Source organism: Acomys russatus, unplaced genomic scaffold (assembly GCF_903995435.1).
Source record: "Acomys russatus unplaced genomic scaffold, mAcoRus1.1, whole genome shotgun sequence".
Taxonomy (NCBI): domain Eukaryota; kingdom Metazoa; phylum Chordata; class Mammalia; order Rodentia; family Muridae; genus Acomys; species Acomys russatus.
The window spans coordinates 56,299-78,838 of NW_026131687.1; the positions used below are offsets into that span (position 1 = coordinate 56,299).

The following is a 22,540-nucleotide window of genomic DNA, read 5'->3' on the forward strand; positions in this document are numbered from 1 at the left end:
AGACACAGCGTTTGTACTAGACAAAACTGCAAGTCATATTCCTGCAAGAGCAGACACAGTGACTGGGGCAAAACCATGTGTGTGATGTGGACAGGCACAGCTCAGCTCTCACTACTGAAGACTATTGTCTTTCTTGTTTGTGTTTCTCTGTAGGCTTTTTTTAAAAAATACTCAATTTAATATTTCATATCATTTTTATATCTACCTTAAGGAAAATAAACCAAAAGTACTCAAGAAGAAGATGTAGTGTACAGAAGCAGGAGAATGTATGTGAGTTCAAGGATGGCCTGGCCTATAAAGCGAGTCCACGACATCCAAAGCTAGACAGAGAAACCACATCTTCAAAAAAAAAATCAAAACAAACAAATAAAAAAGAACTAGGGTCATAGACAAGATCTTAGCATACAGTAGGTGCTCAGTGAAATCTAACTGTTCTGGGGATGTAGTGGAGCATACCTGTAATACTAACATGTTTGAGGCTGAGGCAGAAGGCAAGCTTGGACTAGAGTGAGAACTGTGTTAGCTAAAGGAGCCTTAGGTCTCATACTTCACGTGAGATACTGTCCAGCGATTGACCTTGTACCATCTGCATCTGTCCATGTAACCTTTGAGATGTTCCCACACTGGCACAGGAGAGGTAGGGCTCATAGGGCCCTTCACTCTCTGAGGATATTTAAAATTCATGGGGCAGAGATGCTGGTAAGGTCTCCACACTTCCCTAAGTAGCCCTAATGAACCTCACTGGGATGGACGGATGGACAGGGACACACACACACACACACACACACAAAATACATGAAAGCAGGAAAGGATCTAGGGGCAAAAGATAACTGTTTGGAATGCGAGGGAATGGAGGAGGGGATGTGAATACATTCTAAACCCAGTACATGTGTGTGTGTATGTGTGTGTGGATGTGCCATAAAACGCTTTGTACATATGAAGAAAATGATAATTTTTTAAAAACGAACAAGTTAAGAACTTTCTTATCCCAGGAAGCAATGGCCAGGATATAGTCACAAGGAAATCGAATTTAAACCAAATCCCAAACATGTCAAAGGTTCAGTATTCAACATCTTGGAATCACTCATGATCTTCTGGGCTCCAAAGAGCTTGGCGCATCCACATTTGCAGCTGGACAATACACAACACACTCAGTTTGTCTGGGGGGGTTCAAGCCAGCTCTCCTCTACAGCTGATGCTAAGCTTGGTGGTCATCTCAAAAATGTCAGGGTCTTCACTGCCACTAGGATCCACCTTCACCCTTGGCCTCTCCTGGACTTCTCCAACTCTGACCCTGCCACATGGCCCCGAGCCTCAATTCTTCTCCCCAGTCCCTTCAATCCTGGGGCTTCTGTTTCACCTGAAGGTGAATATTCACCAATGGTGTCTCCTGACCTCTCACAGTGCCAAGGCTCACCTCCTCTCATGGCCCCTTTAGGCCTCCCAAACCAATACAGGACAGGAATGTCACATCCATTCCCAAGTGTGGGGGACAGCACCAGGTACAACCTCAGCCTCCTCTGTGTGCTGACTCTAAGGGAATACTCCCACTCGGTTCAACCCCAGTGGTGATGGTCTCGTCTTAGTCACCAGTGTGATGGCCGTTCTTGGGGGTCAACTTGACTACATCTGAAATTAACTAACCTCCAAGCTCCAAGTGGCTAGGTACACACGTAAAGGCTATCTATCTCTTAATTAAATCATTTGAGATAAGAAGTCCCAAACTAAATCCAGATCTTTGGAGGTGGGAGGATCCACCTTCAATCTGGGACACACCTGAGGGTGTTCTATATAAAGGACATGGAGGAAGCATGTAATTTTCTCTTTGCTTGCCACCACTCATGCTTGCTGGCAAGCTCATTTCCTTATTGATATTATAGCCTATTTATTTGGGACTCCAGCACAGATTGAAGACCAGCGGAGACATTCAAACTTAGTGATTAAAACTACTGGATGCTTAGTATGCAACTGGACCACAGCCTGTGAGCCACTCTAATGAATCCCATATATGTATTTAAAATTGGAATTGTGTGTGTGTATATATATATATATATGTATGTATGTATGTATGTGTGTGTGTGTATATATATATATTCCTATCTGTTCTGTTCCTCTAGCGAACATTGATCTAATATGGCCAGTAACTTCTCAGCTCCAGGTAACCATATTAACTTTCCCATCTAAGTAAATGTTTTCGTTAGTGGTTCTGACCTCTAGTTAAACAAAGACAACTCTTCAGCCACAGATGACCAGAACCATAGTCTTAATTCAAATTATCACCAAGTGGCCCTGTAGTGTAGGAGAGATAAACGTGTTGCTCTGTTGATGCCAAGTATTGGATGGGGAACAGACTAGTGAGAGAGCAGGATGTTTATCCCCTTACAAGTTGAACTACTTCCTGGAGGAGCTTGGATTTCGCCAGCTGAAAACATCCTAGTAGAGACTATGAGAGGATATATATACATATACATATGTACACACACACACACACACACACACACACACACACACACACACACACACATATATATATATATATATATATATATATATATATATAGAGAGAGAGAGAGAGAGAGAGAGAGAGAGAGAGAGAGAGGGAGGCTTGGGGAGAGAGGGGGTCACTTGGGATATTCTTTTGGCTGTTCATCAATACTTCAAGAGACTCTCCTCAAGAGAGCTGCTCCAGGGAAAGCTTCAAGGCTCTGGACTCCAGCTGAGGCTTCAGGTCCCAGTTGCTCCAGGTTCCAGCAGCAACTTTCATGGGATTGCTGGTTTGCTGAGGTCCTGCTGACTATGCCAGGAAAGTCGTTCCTCGGAACTAATATCCTTAAGGTTTCATTATTGTGTTCTTCAATTTCCTTTTCCTATAGTTTGGGTTAGTCAGGTTGTAAGGGAGGTAGGCTCGTTTAATGAGTTCATAATAAAATATCGTTGTTAAGAAAGTTGAGCTTAGCCGAGCGTGGTGGCGCACGCCTTTAATCCCAGCACTCGGGAGGCAGAGGCAGGTGGATCGCTGTGAGTTCGAGGCCAGCCTGGTCTACAAAGTGAGTCCAGGATGGCCAAGGCTACACAGAGAAACCCTGTCTCGAAAAACCAAAAAAAAAAAAAAAAAAAAAAGTTGAGCTTACACTGTAGAACTCTTTATTTTTGTCTGAAACTTCATAAGCCAGGCCTCACTCTCAGCATTCCTGTCCTCCTAGCGCCAACAGAACAGCCATCAAGCCCTGAGGACTCATTAGTTTCCCTATACCAGAGTTTTAATGTTCATTCACAGTCCTTCTCCAAACACTGCCAGTTCTGGCACAGCAATACTGCACCCCTCATACCCATTTCTGTCCTAATTATGGTTTTAATACTATTATAAAACACTTCTATCAAAACAACTTGGGGAGGAAAGTGTTTCTATCACCTTATAGCTTGTGGCCCATCATCCAGTGAAGTCATGCCAGGAAATCAGGGCAGAGATTTTGGAGACAGAAACTGATGCAGAATCCATGGAAGAGTGTTTTATCCTGGGTTGTTCTCCATGGTTTGTTTGTTTTTCATACATCGCAAGCCTGCTTTGTGATATATATTGGATACATTTTCTTATTTGAGGTTTTTCTTTCTTAATAACTCTAATTCATCCTAAATTGGCATAAAACTAGCCAGCAGAAGGATAAAATTTTATTAAATATTTTTATGAGAATGGGCCTTTACCTCGCCTTGCATATGAACCAAGCACTACATATACTGGATGTAACAGGACATGCCTAGTTGCAGAACTTAGGAAATATAGACAAGAGCACTCAAAGTTAAGTGTCATACTCAATTTCACAGTGAGTTTCTGGACAGAAGCCAGCCTGTGCTACATGAGATTCTGTCTCATCCATAGGTTATTTGGAAGTGAATGATTGCAAATCATAACACCAATTTTTCTGCAATGGGTCTAAATTAGTGCTTAAATAGGATTGAAAATAAACTAAATACTAAGTGCTCATCTGAGAAATATGGCCTCAAATTAATGATCTAACTCCCCATATTAAGAAACCGTAATAAGCATAAAATAATTTCAGATCATGCAGATAGAAAAATGTTTGTGATTCTAGAAATGTATGATTAGAAGCAAAGCTAAGACACCAAGGACAGTATAAAACAATGATGTAAGAAATTTACTCTGAAATAAAGAAATGAAGAAGAAATTTACTCTAAAAACTGACCACAGTGACTGGAGTTTTAGGGTAATAACTTTAGTTCCAACAGCTCCAGCCCAGTAGAGTAAGACAACTATCCTAATATGCCAATTAAAGAGACACACAAACTAAAAAACAGAGAAAGATCTAAGCAGTGTGTATTGGACAGAGAAACAGATTAAAAGATCCAGTGACCTAAGTTCATCTGTATAGCACTAGAAGAATTTTATATTTTACTATAGGAAGAAATGTATTAGTTAAGAGGCCCTACTCATCATCATCTCGGCTCTTTCTCAACTCTGTCCTGCAAGATGGTCCATTACACAGTTGTTTGTGTGTTCATACTAATCAGTGCCTGATGGGATTAATCTGGTTCCTACAAGATGATCTGTTCAAGGTCACTTGCAGCTTCTTATTCACAGACATTATTATCACTTAGAGGAGTAGTCTATCCTGTTTATGAGAATTTGTTGTTCCTGGAACCTGACGTGAATGCTGGTTTAGGAAAATGACTGTGTTTTTAGCATTAAAGAAGGATGACAGGTTAGTTGTCACTAAGATTCTAGAAAAATATTCTGTGTCTCAGGAGAGCCACTTGAACAAGTGTCTGAATGAAGGGAAATGAAAATAGTTGCAAAAGAAAGGCAGAGATGCCAGGCTTTCATCTTTCTTATAGATATATTGTATACTCAAGGGAAGAGTCAATGGGTTTTTAAGTGTCTGTTGCATCTCCTGTAACAGGCCAGTGAATCTATTTTATCTACAGTTTGGCCAGTAAGTTTACATGAGGTCTAGGCCAGGACTCCCTTCCCACTGCATCATGCCAAAAGACTTTGGATCAAAGGCATGGGGTAACTTGAAAGTCTCTGATAAGCTATAGGTCAAAGTAAGTTGATATCACTCAATATCATTATATGACTTGAATGGATAGAGCTAAGTGGTTGGACAATAAAAAGCAACTTAAAATAAGGTGTTCTTGGAGGTTGGAGAGATGACTTAATGGATAAGCTCCCTTGTTGCTTTTGCGGAGGATCAGAATTCAGTTCACAGGACCTGCATCAAGTGGCTTACAACCATTTATCATTCAGTTACAGTGGAGAGGATCAGACCCTTTTTTCCCACTGTCTCAGGCACCTGAACACATGTGGTATATGTATAGCAAGCAGGCATACACACATACATATAAATAAATATTAAATATAAAACTTTGTATATCATTTTGTAAATTATTTTTCTTTTTCTATTGCCACTGAACAAGAGATACAAATCCTACATTTAGACTAGGATTATGCCTGACTACTAATCTTTTCCTTTATAGGTTCCTTTTTGCAGTTTCTTTTTATCATGATTGCTTCAAAAGTGCTCAAACAACTGCTTTTAGCACAGTTTTATTAGACTCTGTCATCTTTTCTATATGATCAATATTTATACTAAAAAAGGATAAAAAATATACATTTCCAACTACTCTCTATAAATGAATTTATTCTTTCTCCTCAGATCAAATTCTGTAAGCAATTTGGTATGGTTTTTTAATCTAGCAGTAAGAACACAAATAAATAAAAGAACAAAATAACAGGCTCTGTGAAAAACAGTTAATGAACTGAAAATGTAAGGTAATTTTATTATTCTGATAAAATTTGTGGGGCCGGGGTACTATGGAGCCCATCTGGAACAGGAGTTGAGTCATGTCCAGCTCGAGAAACATCATCTCAGAAAAAGGTAGAAGTGAGTGGGCCCATGTAGCCCTGCATGCTCTGGCACTTGTAGTCCTGAGCCCCCCACCTTTGCCTACACCAGAGGAGGTCACATAGTTAAAGCTAGGTTAAACTTCCCCTCTCCTTATAATGTCATGTCCAGCAAACACCTGGAATGAAACCTTGTAGGAACCTTCATGATAATAAGGCGTTCCCAGGACCTTGGCCCCAGCCAATGATATACACTTGCCTTGAAAGCCTTTATCCACTTCCCAAAGATTTAAGCAGCCTTCATTCCTCCCAACTAAATGAACTTTGTCTCACTGAAGCATGCCTTCTCAAAGTCTGCTCTCACTGTACTCACTTCCCCCTGCTGTTCCTGCCTTGCTTTCCCTCTAAGGCCACTGGTTGCATCAAGGCCAGAGACGAAAATCATAGCTTTCTTCTGAAGATCGGGAAAAGGACAAAGATATTTGCTCTTACCCTGTCGCTTGACATTGTACTTGAAGTTCTACTCCAGTAAGGTAATCAAGAAAAATAAATGAAAAAAGGCAATGAACGTATGCTAAGAATGTACTTGAAATGGAAGATAAAAGATATATATATGAAAGAAATACATAAGAATAGTATTTATTTGCAAGTGACATAATCTTATATGTAGAAGAGACTAAATATTTGTTCAAGAAAACCAAATAAAATAACAAACAAAATCAGCAAGGCTTCCAAATACAAAATACCAACCCCAGATCCTTGTACTTTGAAGAGTGGTAATGAACAATGTAAAAGTAAAATTAAAAACATAACTCCAAATCTCAAGACAGCTCTGTATCAGGAACCCTGCTTCAGTCTCCCTTTCTCCTCTGACTTCATCCCCAACAGATCACAAAGATCTCCACCAACCTTCCTTCTCCCTATTCATCCCAGTAACTCAGCCTCCAAGACCATCAGGCACTCCTTGGGAACACACCAGCCGAGCAGAACAGGGAAACAGCTAACAGGAGACCTTCACCACTCCCTCCCCACTACATATCCAATCCTCCAGTCTCTTCCCTAGCACAGACACAGGGTTTTAGCTTCAGCCTTCCTTCCCCTCCTGGCCACATTCTCTGTGGATCCTACATATCTTCTCCTTCTAACCTTCCTAGCATTTGTTGCTGTTTCCTAACCCCCAACCCCAAAAGGAATCCCTGCCCCACTAACCCAAAGACCACTCTTCCCAGGGCAATAAATAAACTGAAGGCAGACCCACATCTCTCTAGCTGCTCCTGAGATCCAGTCTCTCGAGTCTCATCCCCAGATGAGTAGAAGAAAATGTGTTGTGGTCTCCCTTTCCTACCTGACCCCCATCAGGTAGATCACACAGTGGATCACAAAGACTTTCTCCCCCAACCTTCCTTTTTAAACCCAACTCATCCCAGTATCACAGCCTTCAACACCAGCAGCCATTCCCTCTGAACAAAGCAGCTGAGCAGGTCAGGAAAACAGAGAACACACAGCCATTACTCTCCAACAATCAGATAGGAAACAGAAACCAAGGAACAAAACACCCATTCAACAAATCCAGAAATCCACACCTAGACCTACAATCACCCCAAACCCAGATACCTAGACACACCTTACTTATCAGACCATAATGGACCATACAAACTCATGGAAACTGAACAACTCTCTACTGAATAAAAATGGGCCAAGACAGAAATAAAGAAATTACAGACCTTTCAGAATTCAATGAAAATGAATAAACAATGAATAAAACTTATGGGACACAATGAAAGCAGTGCTAAGTGAAAATTCATAGCAGTATGAAGGGAGAGGTTCATACTAGCCACTTAATAATACATCTGAAAACTCCAGAACAAAAAGAGGCAATCACATCCAAGAGCAGTATATGGCAAGAAGTAATCAAACTGAGGGCTGAAATCAATAAAATAGAAACAAAAAGAACAATACAAAGAATCAATGAAGCAAAGAGTTGGGTTTTTTGAGGGAAATCAACAAGATAGACAAACCCTTACCAAACTAATTAAAATGTAGAGAAAGAATATCCAAATTAGCAAAATCAGAAAGGAAATGGAGGGACTTGAAACAGACACCAAGGCAATCCAGAGAATGATTAGGACATACTTTTAAAATGTATACTCCCCCAAAATTAGAAGATCTAAAAGAAAAAGATCATTTTCTTCATAGGTATCACTTACCAAAGTTAAGTCAAGATCAGATAAACAATTTAAATAGACCTATGACCCCTGATAAAACAGAAGAAGTCATTAAGTCTCCCAACCAAAGACCTAATGCCAGTCCTCCTCACACTATTCCACAAAATAGACACAGATGGAACATTGCCCGATTCATTTTACAAGACCACAGTTGCTCTGATACCCAAACTCATAAAGAGTCAACAAAGAAAGCGAATTAAAGACCAATTTCCTTTAGGAACATAGATTCAAAGATACTCGCAAACCAAATCCAAGAACACATAAAAAAAAAAAATCATCCACCATGATAAAGTAGGCTTCATCCTAGAGATGCAGAGATTGTTCAATATACAAAAATCCATCAATGTAATCCACCATATAAACAAACTAAAGAAAAAAACCCATAGGATCACCTCATTACATGCTGAAAAAGCTTTTGACAAAATCCAACAGCCCTTCATTATGTATGACCTGGAGAGATTAGAGATACAAAGAGCACACCTCACTCTAATAAAGGCAATTTAGAGCACACCTATAGCCAAAATCAAATTCCATGGAGAGCAAGTCCACTAAAACCAGTAAAAAGTCGTGATTGTCCACTCTTTCTATATTTATCAAGATAGTACTTGAAGTTTTAGCTAGAGCAATGCAACAGCTGAAGGCAATCAGGGGGATACAAATCAGAAAGTAGTAAGTCAAAGCATCATTATTTGGAGATGATATGACAGTATATATAAGTGACCCTAAAAGTTCCACTAGGGAACTCCTGTAGCAGAGTAGCTGGGTACAAGATTAATTCAAAAGAATCAGTAGTTCCACTTTATACGAGAGATAAATGGGCTGAGAAAGAAATTAAGGAAAAATAGCCTCAAATAATATAAAATATCTTGGGTAACTCTAACCAAGTAAGTGAAACATTTCTATGATAAAAAAAACAAGTCTTTGAGGAAAAAACTTGAAGATATCAAAGATAGAAAGATGGAGATCCATACTCATGGATCAGTAAGAGTAACATAGTATAAATGGCCATCCTACCAAAAGCAACCTACAGATTCCACACAATCCCCATCAAAATTCTAACACAATTTTTCACTGAACTTGAAAGGACAATTCTCAACTTCATATGGAAAAAAAAAAAACAGAATGGCTAAACCAATCCTGAGCAATAAAAGCATTCTGGAGGTTTCATCATTCCTAATTTCAAGTTGTACTACAGAGGTACGGTAATAAAAGCCACATGACATTGACATTAAGTCAGTCATGCTAATTAATGTAATTTAATTGAAGATCCAAACATAAATTCACACATACATGGACACCTGATTTTTGGTAAAGAAGACAGAAATATACAATGGAAAAAGAAACCATCTTCAACAAATTGTGCTGGTCAAACTGGATCTGCATATAAAAGAATGCAAATAGATCCATACTTAGCACCCTGCATAATATGCAAGTCTGGATTGATCAAAGACCTCAACATAAAACCAGAGAGATGAGAAAGTAGGGAATAGCCTTGAAAGCATTGGTACAGGAGACAGCTTTCTGAACATAAAAACATTATCACAGGCATTAGGACCAGCAAGTATTAAATGGGACCCCATAAAACAAAGAAAGCTTCTGCATGACAAAGAATGCTGTCATTCAAACAAATCATCAGTCTACACAATAGGAAAAGATTTTCACCAACTACACATCCAATAGAGAACTAATACCTAAAATACATAAAGAATTCAAGAAACTAGATATTTAAAAACAAATAATCCAATTTAAAAATGGGAAACAAATCTAAGTAGAAAATTCTCAATAGAGGAAAATCAAATTGCTGAGAAACAAAGAAATGGTCAACATCCTTAGCCATCAGGGAAATACAGATCAAAACTACTTTGAGATTCTGTCTTATACCTGTCAGGATGGCTAAAATTACTAACACAAATGACAGTTAATGCTGGTGAGGATGTGGAATAAAGTGAACATTCCTCCATTTATGGCGGGAGTGCAAACTTGTCCAGCCTCTATGGAAATCAATATGACAGATCCTCAAAAAGTTGGGAATCAATCTATTTCAAAATTCAGCTATATCACTCTTGGGCATATACCCTACATCCTACAACAAGGACACTTGTTCAGCTATGTTCATAGCTGCTCTATTCATAGCAGACAGAAACTGTAAACAACCTAATTGTCCCTCAACTGAAGAATGGATAAAGAAAATGTGGTACATTTATACAATGAAAAATTACTCAGCTGTTAGATAAAATGACATCATAAAATTTGCAGGCAAATGGATGGAAATAGAAAAAAAATCCTGAGTGAAGTAACCGAGACCCAGAAGGATAAATATGGTATGCATTTGCTTATAAGTGGACATAAGCCATTTAGTAAATGGTAACCATGCTACAATCTGTAAACCCAGAGAGGTTAGGTAAAAATGAGGATTCTATGGGGAAGGTGCATGGATCTCTCTGGGAAGTGAAAATAAAATAGATTTTACCTGAGGGCAGATGGGATGGGAGTGGGAGGATCAGGTGGGGGGTTAGAAGAGGGAGAGTACAGGGATAGATGAGGGATTTAGGAGGTGGTGTGGAAACCTAATGCAGTGGAAACTTCCTGGAGTTTATGAAGTTGACTCTGAAGACTCCTAGTAATGGGGGATATGGAGTCTCAATTGGTCATCTTTTGACACCAAGTGGGTCTTCCAGTGGTGGGAATAGTATGCATTCAATTGAGTTGTTGGCCAAGGGGTCCCATGGAAATCCCCCAAACAACCCAGGTTGTTGCTAAGACAATGGGTTGCTCTCCACAAATCAGATTGCATAATCCCATTGCTGAGAACAACACCTACACAGCTCATTGAACATGGAAAGGTTGAGTTGGTGCCTACATGGAGACTTCACCCCTACATTCTAGTCACTTTGGTGTGGGAAGGTTCTCTGCAGGCTACTGAAAGAGAAATGTGGATAGTAACCCATTCATAAAACCTTTGCTTTTCAGTCTGCCCTGCCTACAAAATATGCTACGGTAATAGTGGCATAAAACTTGTGGGAATAACCAATCGGTGTCTGATTTTACTTAAGACCCACCACAAGAAGAAACCCATACCTGACACTGCTTGGGTGACCAAGAACCAGAGACTAGATAGCAGAGACCTAGGGTAAACCAAACACTACTGGTCTAAAAAAAAAAAAAAAAAAAGTACCAATGAAATGACTCCTAATGATATTCTGCTGTATTCATAGGTCAGTGCCTTATCCAGTCACCATCAGACAGGCCTTCTCCTGCCACAGATGGGAACAGAAACAGAGACCCACAGCCAGAAATGATGTGGAGAAAGAGTCTAAATGGGAGGTCTCCATCTAATCCCTCCCCCCTCAGAGTTCAGGGAATATCTCAGAAGAAGATACAGAAAGAATGTAAGATCCAGAGGGGATGGAGGACACCAGGAGAACAAGACCCTCTGAATCAACTAAGCAAAGTACACATGAGCTCACAGAGACTAAAGCAGCAAGTACAGGGCCTACATGGGTCTACACCAGGTCCTCGGCATATATATTATAGCTTAATGCTTTCTATGGGACTCCTGGCTGAGAACAAGTTAAAAGTTCCCTCTGATCTTAACCCTAGCAATCAGTCTTTGTTCTTTTGTTCCCCAAAAGGAGGAATTCAGGCAAGAATTAGAATCAAAAGTAGTAGTAGAATCAAAAGTTGATTTTTTTAAAGGTTTGTTTATTTATTATGTATACAGTGCACATCAGATCACATTATAGATGGCTGTGAGCCACCATGGAATTGAACTAGGGACCTCTGGAAGAGCAGTCAGTGCTCTTAACCTCTGAGCCATCTCTCCTGCCCCAAAAGTTGATTCTTGAAAAACAAAATAGCAGATCAAGCTGAGTGGCAGGGCCCGTAATCCAGGCAAACATGAGACTTAAATTTTGTCTCCCTCTGCTATGGTCTCTCCTTTGTCTCCCCTAGGATGAACAATTTCAGAGGTACTTCTTTTGGAAGGCCAACTGTACCCTGAATTCAGTCTGCTCTAAATATATGAATAAAATGCAAGAATACAGAGGCCAAAGTACCCCTAAGAAGTTAATTAGGTTAATGTGTTACAGCACTCTGTGCAGTTACCAATGAGGAAGCCCTGGAAGCTGGTTTGATCTGATTCAGTAAGAGGCAAGAGGCACCACCACCACCACCTCTTGCTCTTTATGTCTTGTTTGGGGAGCTCTTTCATCAGTCCCTCTTGAAGTTATCCTCCTGCTTAGCTCATATAACCTCATGCAAGGCAATGGATTTGGAACCTCTATTGCAAATATTATATACAAAATATTAAGTCATAAATGGGCCATAGGCCCAAATAGAAGATATAAAACTAAAACTTCCAGGGAAAATGAATATTAGGACTCTTTGTGCAAATTGCAAGCAACAAAGGAAAAATAAAGTTGCCTACATGAAAATTAAACTGTACTTCAAAGCAAAAAAAAAAAAAAAGAATGTACAATGTGGGAGAAAATACTTGTAAAGGATATAACAGATTAAGAACTTGTAAGACTACATATAAATAACTATCACAACTAAGTGGGGGAAAACAGCCAAATAACCCAACTAAGATATCAGCAAAAGGGTTGGGTATTGTAGTGTGTGCCCATAGTTCCATCTACTTGAGTCACTGAGCCTAACGATTCATTTTTTTCATACACAAAAAAGTTTTAACAGATTTGTATAGAAATATTTCCAAGGAGAGAAGCAAATGACCAATAAGCATACTCAAAATGCCAATATCATTAGCAACCAAAAACACAATGAGAAAACACTTTTATGCACACTTGGGTGGTGACAATCAAAATTCAAGGGCTGGGAGTGGAAAGCATTTGCTCTTCCAGAGGCCCAAGTCTGATTCTCAGCACCCATGTCCGGTGGGTCACAATTACCTACCTGTAACTCCAGTTCTGGAGCATCTGACTCCCTCTTCTGGCCTTCATAGTCACCCCTAGACAAGTGGCATACATTGTCACAAAATGTCACACACACGTGCACAGAGAGAGAGAGAGAGACAGACAGACAGACAGACAGACAGAGACTAAATGTAAAGCATTTTTAAAAGAACCCAAGTGCTTAGATGATGTGAGGACATAGGAAGTCTCATGATGCCTTTCTGGTCGTATTTTAAGTTGATGAAAAACATAAAACAGCTTTGTCTAGGGCTAGAGAGAGGGCTCAGCTGTCACAACCACGACAATTTAATTAGTCAAAATGTTAAATAAACAGCTCCCTTATGACTCAGTTCTTCCTGTTTTGAGTTAACATCCTAGGAATAATGGAGTGTAAATAACTCAAATATCCATCAAATGATAAATACGTACAGAAAATGTGGTGTATTTGTGCAAGGGGTGTTTTTGCTAAGTAATAGAGTGGAATAAAATACTGAAACACACTACAAAAAGGATGAAGCTTGAAGAAACCCTTCTAAATAAAAGCAAGCTATAACAGAAGGCTTGGCATGGTTTCAGTTTTGTGAAATTTCTGAAATAGATTCATTTATGAAGAAAGAGAGTAGTGATTGACAGGGGCTGTAAAGAAAGGACTGTGGAGTAACATCATAAACATGTGTAAGTTCTTGGCTTCTTTGGGGGCTGATGAAAGTGTTTTGAAAAGACATAGCACTGATATTTGAACGGTTCTGCACAATAGTAAGAGCACTAAATTATGCTCATTTATGTACTTTCATGCTACATGAATTAAATTTTAAGAAATTATGCATATTTGTGACATATAAACACACTTAACCCAATTTAAGCATCCTCTAATGCGTACACGTATCCAAATGTCACACAAAACTCCATTAATATATGACCTTTCTGTTTTCATATAGCAATTAAAAGTAAATTTGAAGACAAGAATAGTGTGTGAGCCAGGGTCGGTTATGCAATGTAGATGAAATTAAGCCTAGTGACCATGTGGATTGTAATCAGGAAGATTTCCTGTCTCCTCTACTGAGCAATAATGAGGGGAGATAATTTGCATGTCAGTGATGGCTTCTTACCTATCACTCATAGTGTAGTTAAGGAGAAAGAAAACACTCAGGGGGAAAAAAAAACGTTTAAGTTCCTTAGAGAAAAGGGAGCCTGGTTAAGTAAATTCTGTAGTCCCTAATGTCCTATAAATGTGTTTTATCTACTTATGATTCTTTCTCCTTTGTCCTAGCTCCTGATCTTGGGCTGTCTTGCTTCATTCTCTTTGATCAGTGGTGTGTGAGACGAAAAATGTCAGATTTTATCATAAGGTGCTATTAAGTGTATGATAATGAAAGAAACCTTGACAAATTTCTGGCACATAAAACCCACAAAAACACAGTGCACGTATAGTTTCCAAATTTTTTTCCATTCTCCTCAGCACCCCAGTCTGTCTTTCCTCCTCCCCCTGCCCTACCACTCTGAGCCACAGCTGTTCCAGATGTTTATGTTTTGTTGTTGTTGTTTCTGGTTTGTAGTTTGGCCCTTAAATAGGCAATTTTATCCTCCATAATGAACAGTGATTCACAGTGGCCACTAGATGGAAGTCAAACAACACAACTTCATAGGTTTAAAAAAGAAAAAAAAATTCCTGGATTTACTCAAACTACATTTGTGCCACAAACAAAAATTATCTTTAGACTTTAAGGTCTCAGTTGTCATCAGGGTATGCCTTATAATTGCCTGCTGTGAGCAATTTGTTGATATGCTGTCAATCATTGGAGCCATTCTGAAGGAGGGTCTGGGAACCTAGGCTGATTGAAAATATTCGACCTGCCCCTTTAAGAAGGGCTGCTTCTTGCTCCTGGGGTTTCCATCTCATTGCTACTCTTGACCAACTGCTAATATCAGTTGCAACTGATACCAACTGCTAACAACCACTGCAACTGTCACCAGCTGCTAACCACGTGTGGGAGGAAGAGAACTCATCCAAGTCAGGATACCCAAGGTGATGGAACCAATCAGGGACAAGGAGGAGACCTGAAGATGGAGGGCCCCTAGAACCTACAAAAAGTCTAACCCAGGGCCCTGGGGCAAATTCCCACCTCTGGGGCTATTTGTCTTAATAAAGTTTATGAAAGTTGTTCTCTTTTTATGTGCCTGGTGCTTTCCCATTTTCTTACGTCCCTGACCCTGGGGATCTCTAACTGTCACTTGTGCACTGAGGCGGTGACAGCTTTTACATTCTGCACCTGCATCCCCCACCCCCTTGTAATTTTGCCTCTCCCAGCTGTTGCCTCCATCTAGTCTGCTGCCTTTGCTTTCTCTGCACCTGTCTCTGCACCAGGATGTATAATTTTTTTCTGTCAGTTCTACAGAACAAACTTGGCCCTAGTTGCTGTAATCCCAAGATATAGCAAGAATGGATTCTTTTTATTTCCATTTTTCCAGCCACTCCAAGAACTTTGCTGTACGCACTGTTCTTTTGTAATAGAGTGTATTATTTGCTCACATTTTTCTTCTTTTCAGCTCTAGCCATTAACATCAGTGGTAGGAGTAAATACTCTTTCCCCTGAGTTTAGATTCCCCAGGGTTTGGGGTTTTTGTTTTGTTTCGTTTTGGGTTTTTTTTGGTCATTGGCGTGTTGAAAGGATTAAAAGTTTGTCACATTTTAACAGAAACTAAAATGTGTTTTCATGGGTTTGCCCCTCATATTTTTCAGCTATGCTATTTGAAAGACATGTATGTGGTGCATGTGTCACAAAAACAGAAAGAGAATACCTCTACTCAACCCTAACCCAACTCAACCCATAACCAGGCCTGACAGATAACAGCTTAGTTGTGTAAGTGTCACTTTGGAGACCCTTTCATTTGGAAAATGCACGATAATATGGCCAAAAGTAACGTCTCAAAGGCAAGGTTAGTCATAATTATCATTTGACTGAAATAGCAGACAAAGGCAGATTATTAAGATGCATACGTTTCAGGCATAGTCTAGCTTTAAGGCCAGTAGAGATAGAAAGTCATTAGGTAGGCTAAAACATTGATTTTATGTCATTAGTGACATATAGGATACTGATAAGATATTGTGTGGAAGCCATATGATGTGTTTCCATATTCGGGGAAGTAATTAACAATGCATACCTTTTTCAAACATGAAAGGCATTGAGCAATGAATAGGGGATGAGATAAATTAATGGCTTGTGTGAGTCAGCTAGCAATAGGTTTGAGGATCCACTTCCTGGAAAGGAAGTTTTGTTCATGACATCATGCACCAAACAATTGATGTTAACTGCTTCCATTCTTCAGTCACCACAAAGCAAGTGTGCCACAGCAACTCAAAGTTTGGTCCAGATTTGCACACGGACATACTGCATGCCTGTGTATGTTGGGAGAGAGGAAGGCATCTATAGCAATTTAACTATTTGGGGCACTGCTGTCTTTGGATAGAAAAGATATATTTTGCATGGGAGAAAAACAAAACTCTTTAGTGTTTGAAGCTGCAATCTATATTTTGTCCCTTGAGACCCTTAAATATGTTTACAAGTTAGAAATAAAACTTATTTTCTATACTCTCCCACATTATGAAACTAGATTTAAAGTATATTTCATCATTTCCAAGTTTAATGTTAACTCTTGCAGTTATCATTACATAGAATCAAAACTTTGAATAATTTGGAAGTGATTTAAATGACAGTTACCTAAGTATTAGATCATCTGTTTCAGGAAATTATTTTATTTTATTTTATTTCTTGTGTGTGTGTGTGTGTGTGTGTGTGTGTGTGTGTGTGTGTCACTCTTTTTGTAAAAATATAATATATGAAGTTCTTTATTGAGCATCACAATTTTTATTTGTCCCCTTTACATCCAGATTGTACCCCCCCATCGCCTCCCAGTCCTACCCTCCCTCCCTCATTCCCTGTCCCTCCCTCCCCTAGTCCTCAGAATAGGGAGCCCTCCTCCCCTAACATCTGACCCCAGTCTATCAAGTCTCATCTGGACTGCCTGCATCCTCTTCCTCTGTGGACTGGCAAGGCTGCTCTGCCAGGGGGAAGTGATTAACATGTGGGGGACAGAGTCCAAGTCAGAAGTAGTCCCTACTCCCCATAGTACGGGACCCACAAGGAGACTTTTGTGGTATAGCTATACCTCAAATTGTCCACATTCATGTAGGAAAGCCCTTACCCATTCCTTCGTAAGTAGTCCCAGTTAAACTCTGGTTCACCAAGCTAGGCCAGATAGTATAAATGGACAGGTTTATGACAGTAGACAACTTTGATTACTTCTTCTACTTTGAATCCACTCTTTCTCTCTTCCTAGATTAGCGGAATCATCCCAATCTTGCAACATTTCACATGTGCGTGCTGTAATAACAGTGCTACATGTGCTATATACTTTAGGTCTTGATTCATCAGTATACACAGGAGTCTACCTAATGAAGCACAGCACTCATAATCAGCCTGTGTAGGCGCCTATTCTTTCTCCTGGGACAGGCCCGTTTTATGAGTGCTTGCTACTAGCCACCCCACAGCAACTCCTCTTCCTGCTGCCTCTGAAAACACAGGTACGTCCAAAGCTTGTAGAATAGGTTCACATTTCGTTGTACTGGAACTTTATGACAGAATCGGGACTCTACTGTCATCGCTACTCTGTGGAAAGTTAAAGGGTCCTGGTTTACTCCACCACCATGGCAGAGAAGGGGCTTGGGTCAGATGGAGCACAGAGGTACCAGGGGGTAAGTGCTGTGTGTGGGAATTCGTCAAGACAAGTCCGTTTCTGGGTTGAAGACTGCTCCCACAAGATGAAGGCCGCTAGCACAAGTCATGGAAGCATCGTCTCTGACAGGAAAGGCCTTCAAGCATCCTACCTGGCTTCCTTACCACCCTCACAAAAAACTTCCTTAGTTGTCAGAAGTAGGATCCAGACTTGAACCCTCTGAAGAGGAAAGCACTGAGAAGCACAAACTTTGAAGAGGCACTGTAATTACAAACATTTTTAACGGTGTATTTATTTTTTTGTTTCATGTGCACCAGTGTTTTGCCTGTGTGAGGGTGTAAGATCCCCCTGGAGCTGGAGTTACAGACAGTTGTGAGCTGCCATGTGGATGCTGGGAATTGAACCTGGGTCCTCTGGAAGAGCAACCAGTGCTCTTAACTACTGAACCATCTCTCCAGACCCACAAAAGCTTTTCTTTTTTTTTAATTTTTAATTATTAATTTATTCTTGTTTCATCTCAATGTTTATCCCATCCCTTGTATCCTCCCATTCTTCCCTCCCTCCCATTTTCCCCTTATTCCCCTCCCCTATGACTGTTCCTGAGGGGGATTACCTCCCCCTGTATATGCTCATAGGGTATCAAGTCTGTTCTTGGTAACCTGCTGTCCTTCCTCTGAGTGCCACCAGGTCTCCCCCTCCAGGGGACGGTCAAATGTGAGGCACCAGAGTATGTGAGAAAGTCAGATCCCACTCTCCACTCAACTGTGGAGAATGTCCTGTCCATTGGCTAGATCTGGGTAGGGGTTTAAAGTTTACCTCCTGTATTGTCCTTGGCTGGTGCCCAAATCTGCCTATCATAATGTTCTACTTGTAGGTTTCTAGGACCCTCTGGGTCCTTCTACTTTGCTATTCTCCCATGCTTCTCTCATCTAGAGTCCCAATAGGATGTCCTCCCCTCTGTCCCAGTTTCCTGGTAAGTGAAAGCACAAAAGCTTTTCTTAATTTTCAGCAATAGTTAACATTGAGTACTATAGACTATGAGAATATTAAAATGGATTGTATCATCAAAGCCTTCTTTTTATCCTTTGGATCATTGCAACATCCATCTCCCTTTTATGAACACATGCTTAGTATCAGTTGTGTGCTACCTGTGACCATAAGCAATTATAGGAAATAGTTCCATTATGCTCAGCAAAATGTCTTTAAGTTTAGTGGTATGGTTTCCTTTTCATATATGAGGAAACTGACTCCACAAAGTACAAGGTCAAAGCTAAAATGGAAAATCAGCTAATTGCAAAGTTGATTTATGATAAAAAAAAATATGGTGCTTTTGATGATGCAGGGATAACACTGAATGAAGTTTTACAGTGAGAGACAAATTGGCATTTTGATTGTATGTTGAGGAGGCTGGAAATTTAAATCGCCTTTACCACCTACTGGATATCACAGCTACTCCAATGAACCACTGCGTGTTGACCTATTTCTATTTACTGCTAGATTTACTGAAATATTGCTTCCAAGACAAATTTTCCTGTGTTTTCACTCAAATATTTCAGTGGTTATGTTGAAAATGGAGTGTTGTGTATGAAGATACCATGCTATAAAGAGGAAGGTCAGCACACTGGATGACCTACATCACTATAGACTCTCCAAGGCATACGTGGCTATGAAAAATAATGACAAAGGCATGCAATAAAAAAAAAAACAGTCAACTAGAAGAGGGACTTTGGGGGGAAAAAGGAACCACCAGTAGCAGGGACAACTTTATAATGTTTGTGAGAGGTGAAGATGACCATAGAAATGTATGAACTGTTACCCTGTGAGGGGATGTTATAAAATAAAAATAAATCTTATATTTTAAAATGCTTTCCCTGTTTCTCAATTCATTTACCAACTATTTGAGTGTCCATTTTGTCCTCTGTGTATCCTAGTTACTGAGAACCTAACAGACTTTAGAGATTTGCGTGAGACTTAACTTTCTGAATGTGGCATTAAAAGCATAGACTGAATACAAAAGAAAGACAAGGGAGATCTTTCAACATAACACCTTCTTCAGAGAAAAGAAACAAAATAGTAAAAGATGCCATGAGATTGCAATATTTGCAAGTGCCATATGTGATAAAGATTTTAATTGTGAAAATACCCAGTCTTAACTGTTCTGTCAGAACATGAACAAAAAAGAGAAATGAAAAAAAAAAACCTATTGTTTTGTGAATTTTCTGTATATTCAAATTAATGGACAAATAAATGGAAATTAATGTTGTAAACACCAAAATGCATTTGAAATTAAAACCACAGATACTATTGCAGAAGATGAATTCACATTTATTTGGCTATTGATTTCAAATTAATTGCTACAATTATTTCATTGCATTTTAATCCACAAAGAGGTGTAAACATTTCCTTTTATTCTGTGCAATTGTGCTTTCACATTCTTCTCACATTGTTGGTGCCATCACTGGATCTTCCTTAGACTGTTTTTATTAATGGTTTAATGCATTCTTATAATTGATTAGTGTAATGACATAATATCTTCAATGTTACAAAAATGTGGGAAAGGTACATGTGAATATTCATCCTGTAGTTGATAAAATATCTAACATATTTGTAAAAGCAAGGCAAAAGTTGAATGAGAATAATTTCATGATGTATACTTTGGTTGATGTGTAAAATGAGAGATGGATATGGCCAAGAGATTCATAACTAGAAAAGCAACTAGGTCTTTTCTTTCTGCTTTTCCTTCATTTTTTCCTCTTCTTCTTCTTCGTCATCATCATCATCATCTGTATCCGTGATCCAATAATAATCTCTAAATATTTCTGATGTAGGGGAAGAATATTCACAACCCCATCCCTTCTTCATAAACACCTGCTCAAGGGTGCTTGGTGTAGTGTCATCCTTGCTTATGAAGTACTTCAAGTCCTTTGGTTCACTAGCTTCAGCGACTTCAGGGTTACCGACAACGTTTTTGCCTTGAAGTTCAGGTTCATCTGAATTAGGTACAAGGTCTTCATTTTTCAGGTGGCAGCTTTTCGGGTGTGATGGTGGCTCATACCTAATGTCCTTGTTGACTTTATGAGTATCTGGTGGGTTTTGAAGTTTTATAACAAAGCTGGATTCCTGTTTGGAGAGTCTGGTGTTCTCGACTCTGCTCATTTCTTGTCATACTTCAGATCAGGTTTCTTGACGGGTGACTTTTCATTGCTTGGTTGGTTTTCACATCCCTTGTCAATTGGTTGTACGAAATTTCTACAAGTTTTGGCCCACTTATCATCTCCTCCTTTGTATATATATTTATAATAAATAGAGCTAAGCATATCTTGTCCCCTGTGTTGGCCGTCAGGGACCCAACTGCCTTCACATGACGAGGAAAGATTGTGAGGATCCTGATCGAATTTGCCTTGAGACTGCTTGCCAGAGTGGGTGGGCTGCTTGGTTGCTTCCCTGTGATCTTCCCAATAAGGCCATTTGTTCTCTAGAATCCGCTGAGGTCTTGGTGTTTCCAGTATTTTGATTAGTATATCTGCAGAACTATCTTCTCCTCGAGGCCAAGGAGCTAGCAGATGGTGATTCCGGCGGGACCCTATCTCATCCCAGAAGGTTCGACGTGTATGCTGGACTGGTAAAAGTGGCTGATATAGTCCTGAGTCATCACACACCTTTCTCTGACACTTGTTGGCGATGGGACTTGGCACTCTCTGAGAAATTGTTGGGAGAAAGGTACCCTCCACGCTTTTTGGAGTCAGCCCTTCACTTGGTGTCCCCGCTTTCCTGAAGTCATCTGGCCGTTCTTTAATGTAGAGGCGGTGCTGGCCCTCCACAGGGGTGGGCAACCTCAGCTGCTCTTTCTTGTGCTTTAAAGCACATTTGGAAGCGTCCTTCCCCACAGACTTGCTGCTCGTGTCCCGAGATGTTGGCTTTACTGTCCTCCGGACCTGTTTCCCTGGCAGCTTGTGGTCTCCCATAGTATTTCTGCCTGTGAGACCACCGGCTCAGCCTAAGGAATTTGTTTTGTTGGGACCACTCAGTTGCTAGGAGACCTAGACTTAATGCCTTGGATTCTATTGTGACAAGCAAGGGAGTGCCCCACCAGCAGTTCCCTCCATTCTGTTCTACATAGCATGGACAAAAACCTGTTTTATTTCTTTTTGTTGAACTTTCAGACTGTTTTTGTCTTGACCTATATTTCAAAGAATGTTTCTATGGAAATGTATATTCAATATTGTTTTATATTTAATGAGACTCATACACAATACAGTGTGTGTGTGTGTGTGTGTGTGTGTGTGTGTGTGTGTGTGTGTTAAAGGAAACTAAGACAAATGGGGTGGCAATGCTCCCAACAAGAATGATAGATTAGGGGCTGGAGAGATGGCTCAGTGGTTAAGAGCACTGGCTGTTCTTCCAAAGGACCCAGGTTCAATTCCCAGCACCCACATGGCAGCTTATAACTGTCTGTAACTCCAGCTAAAATTAAAAAAAAGAATGATAGATTAGCAGCACCCCCAGGAGCAGGCATTACAAACCTCCTTTGAATGATTGTTCATATCGTTCCAAGTGACTCCCAAACAATATAGATTTTTGATGTAGTCCTTGTCTCTCAGGGCTTGAGGGTGGGCCTCTATTACTGAAGACACAACACACACACAGTACACACAACTCAGATGACTTGAGCTGGCTCTAACCAGAAAGCCTCTTTCCTGTGGTCTAGCTTCCACAGTTCCAGCAAGTACAAGGCAAGGTGCCAAGGGAGGGAAGCAATCAAACAACTCCACCATGACAGTTACGAGCAAGATAAGGATAAAGGTGCAATG

At 40.0% G+C, this 22,540-nt stretch overlaps 1 protein-coding gene across 1 annotated transcript; it reads right to left on the reverse strand.

The window, feature by feature from the left end:
* Positions 1-20,444: 20,444 nt before the first annotated feature.
* Positions 20,445-21,694, reverse strand: LOC127186385 (uncharacterized). Its single transcript, XM_051142777.1, is given in 2 exon segments — positions 20,445-20,887; positions 20,890-21,694. Coding segments are annotated over 2 exon segments (1,248 nt in total).
* Between the last annotated feature and the right edge of the window lie 846 nt (positions 21,695-22,540).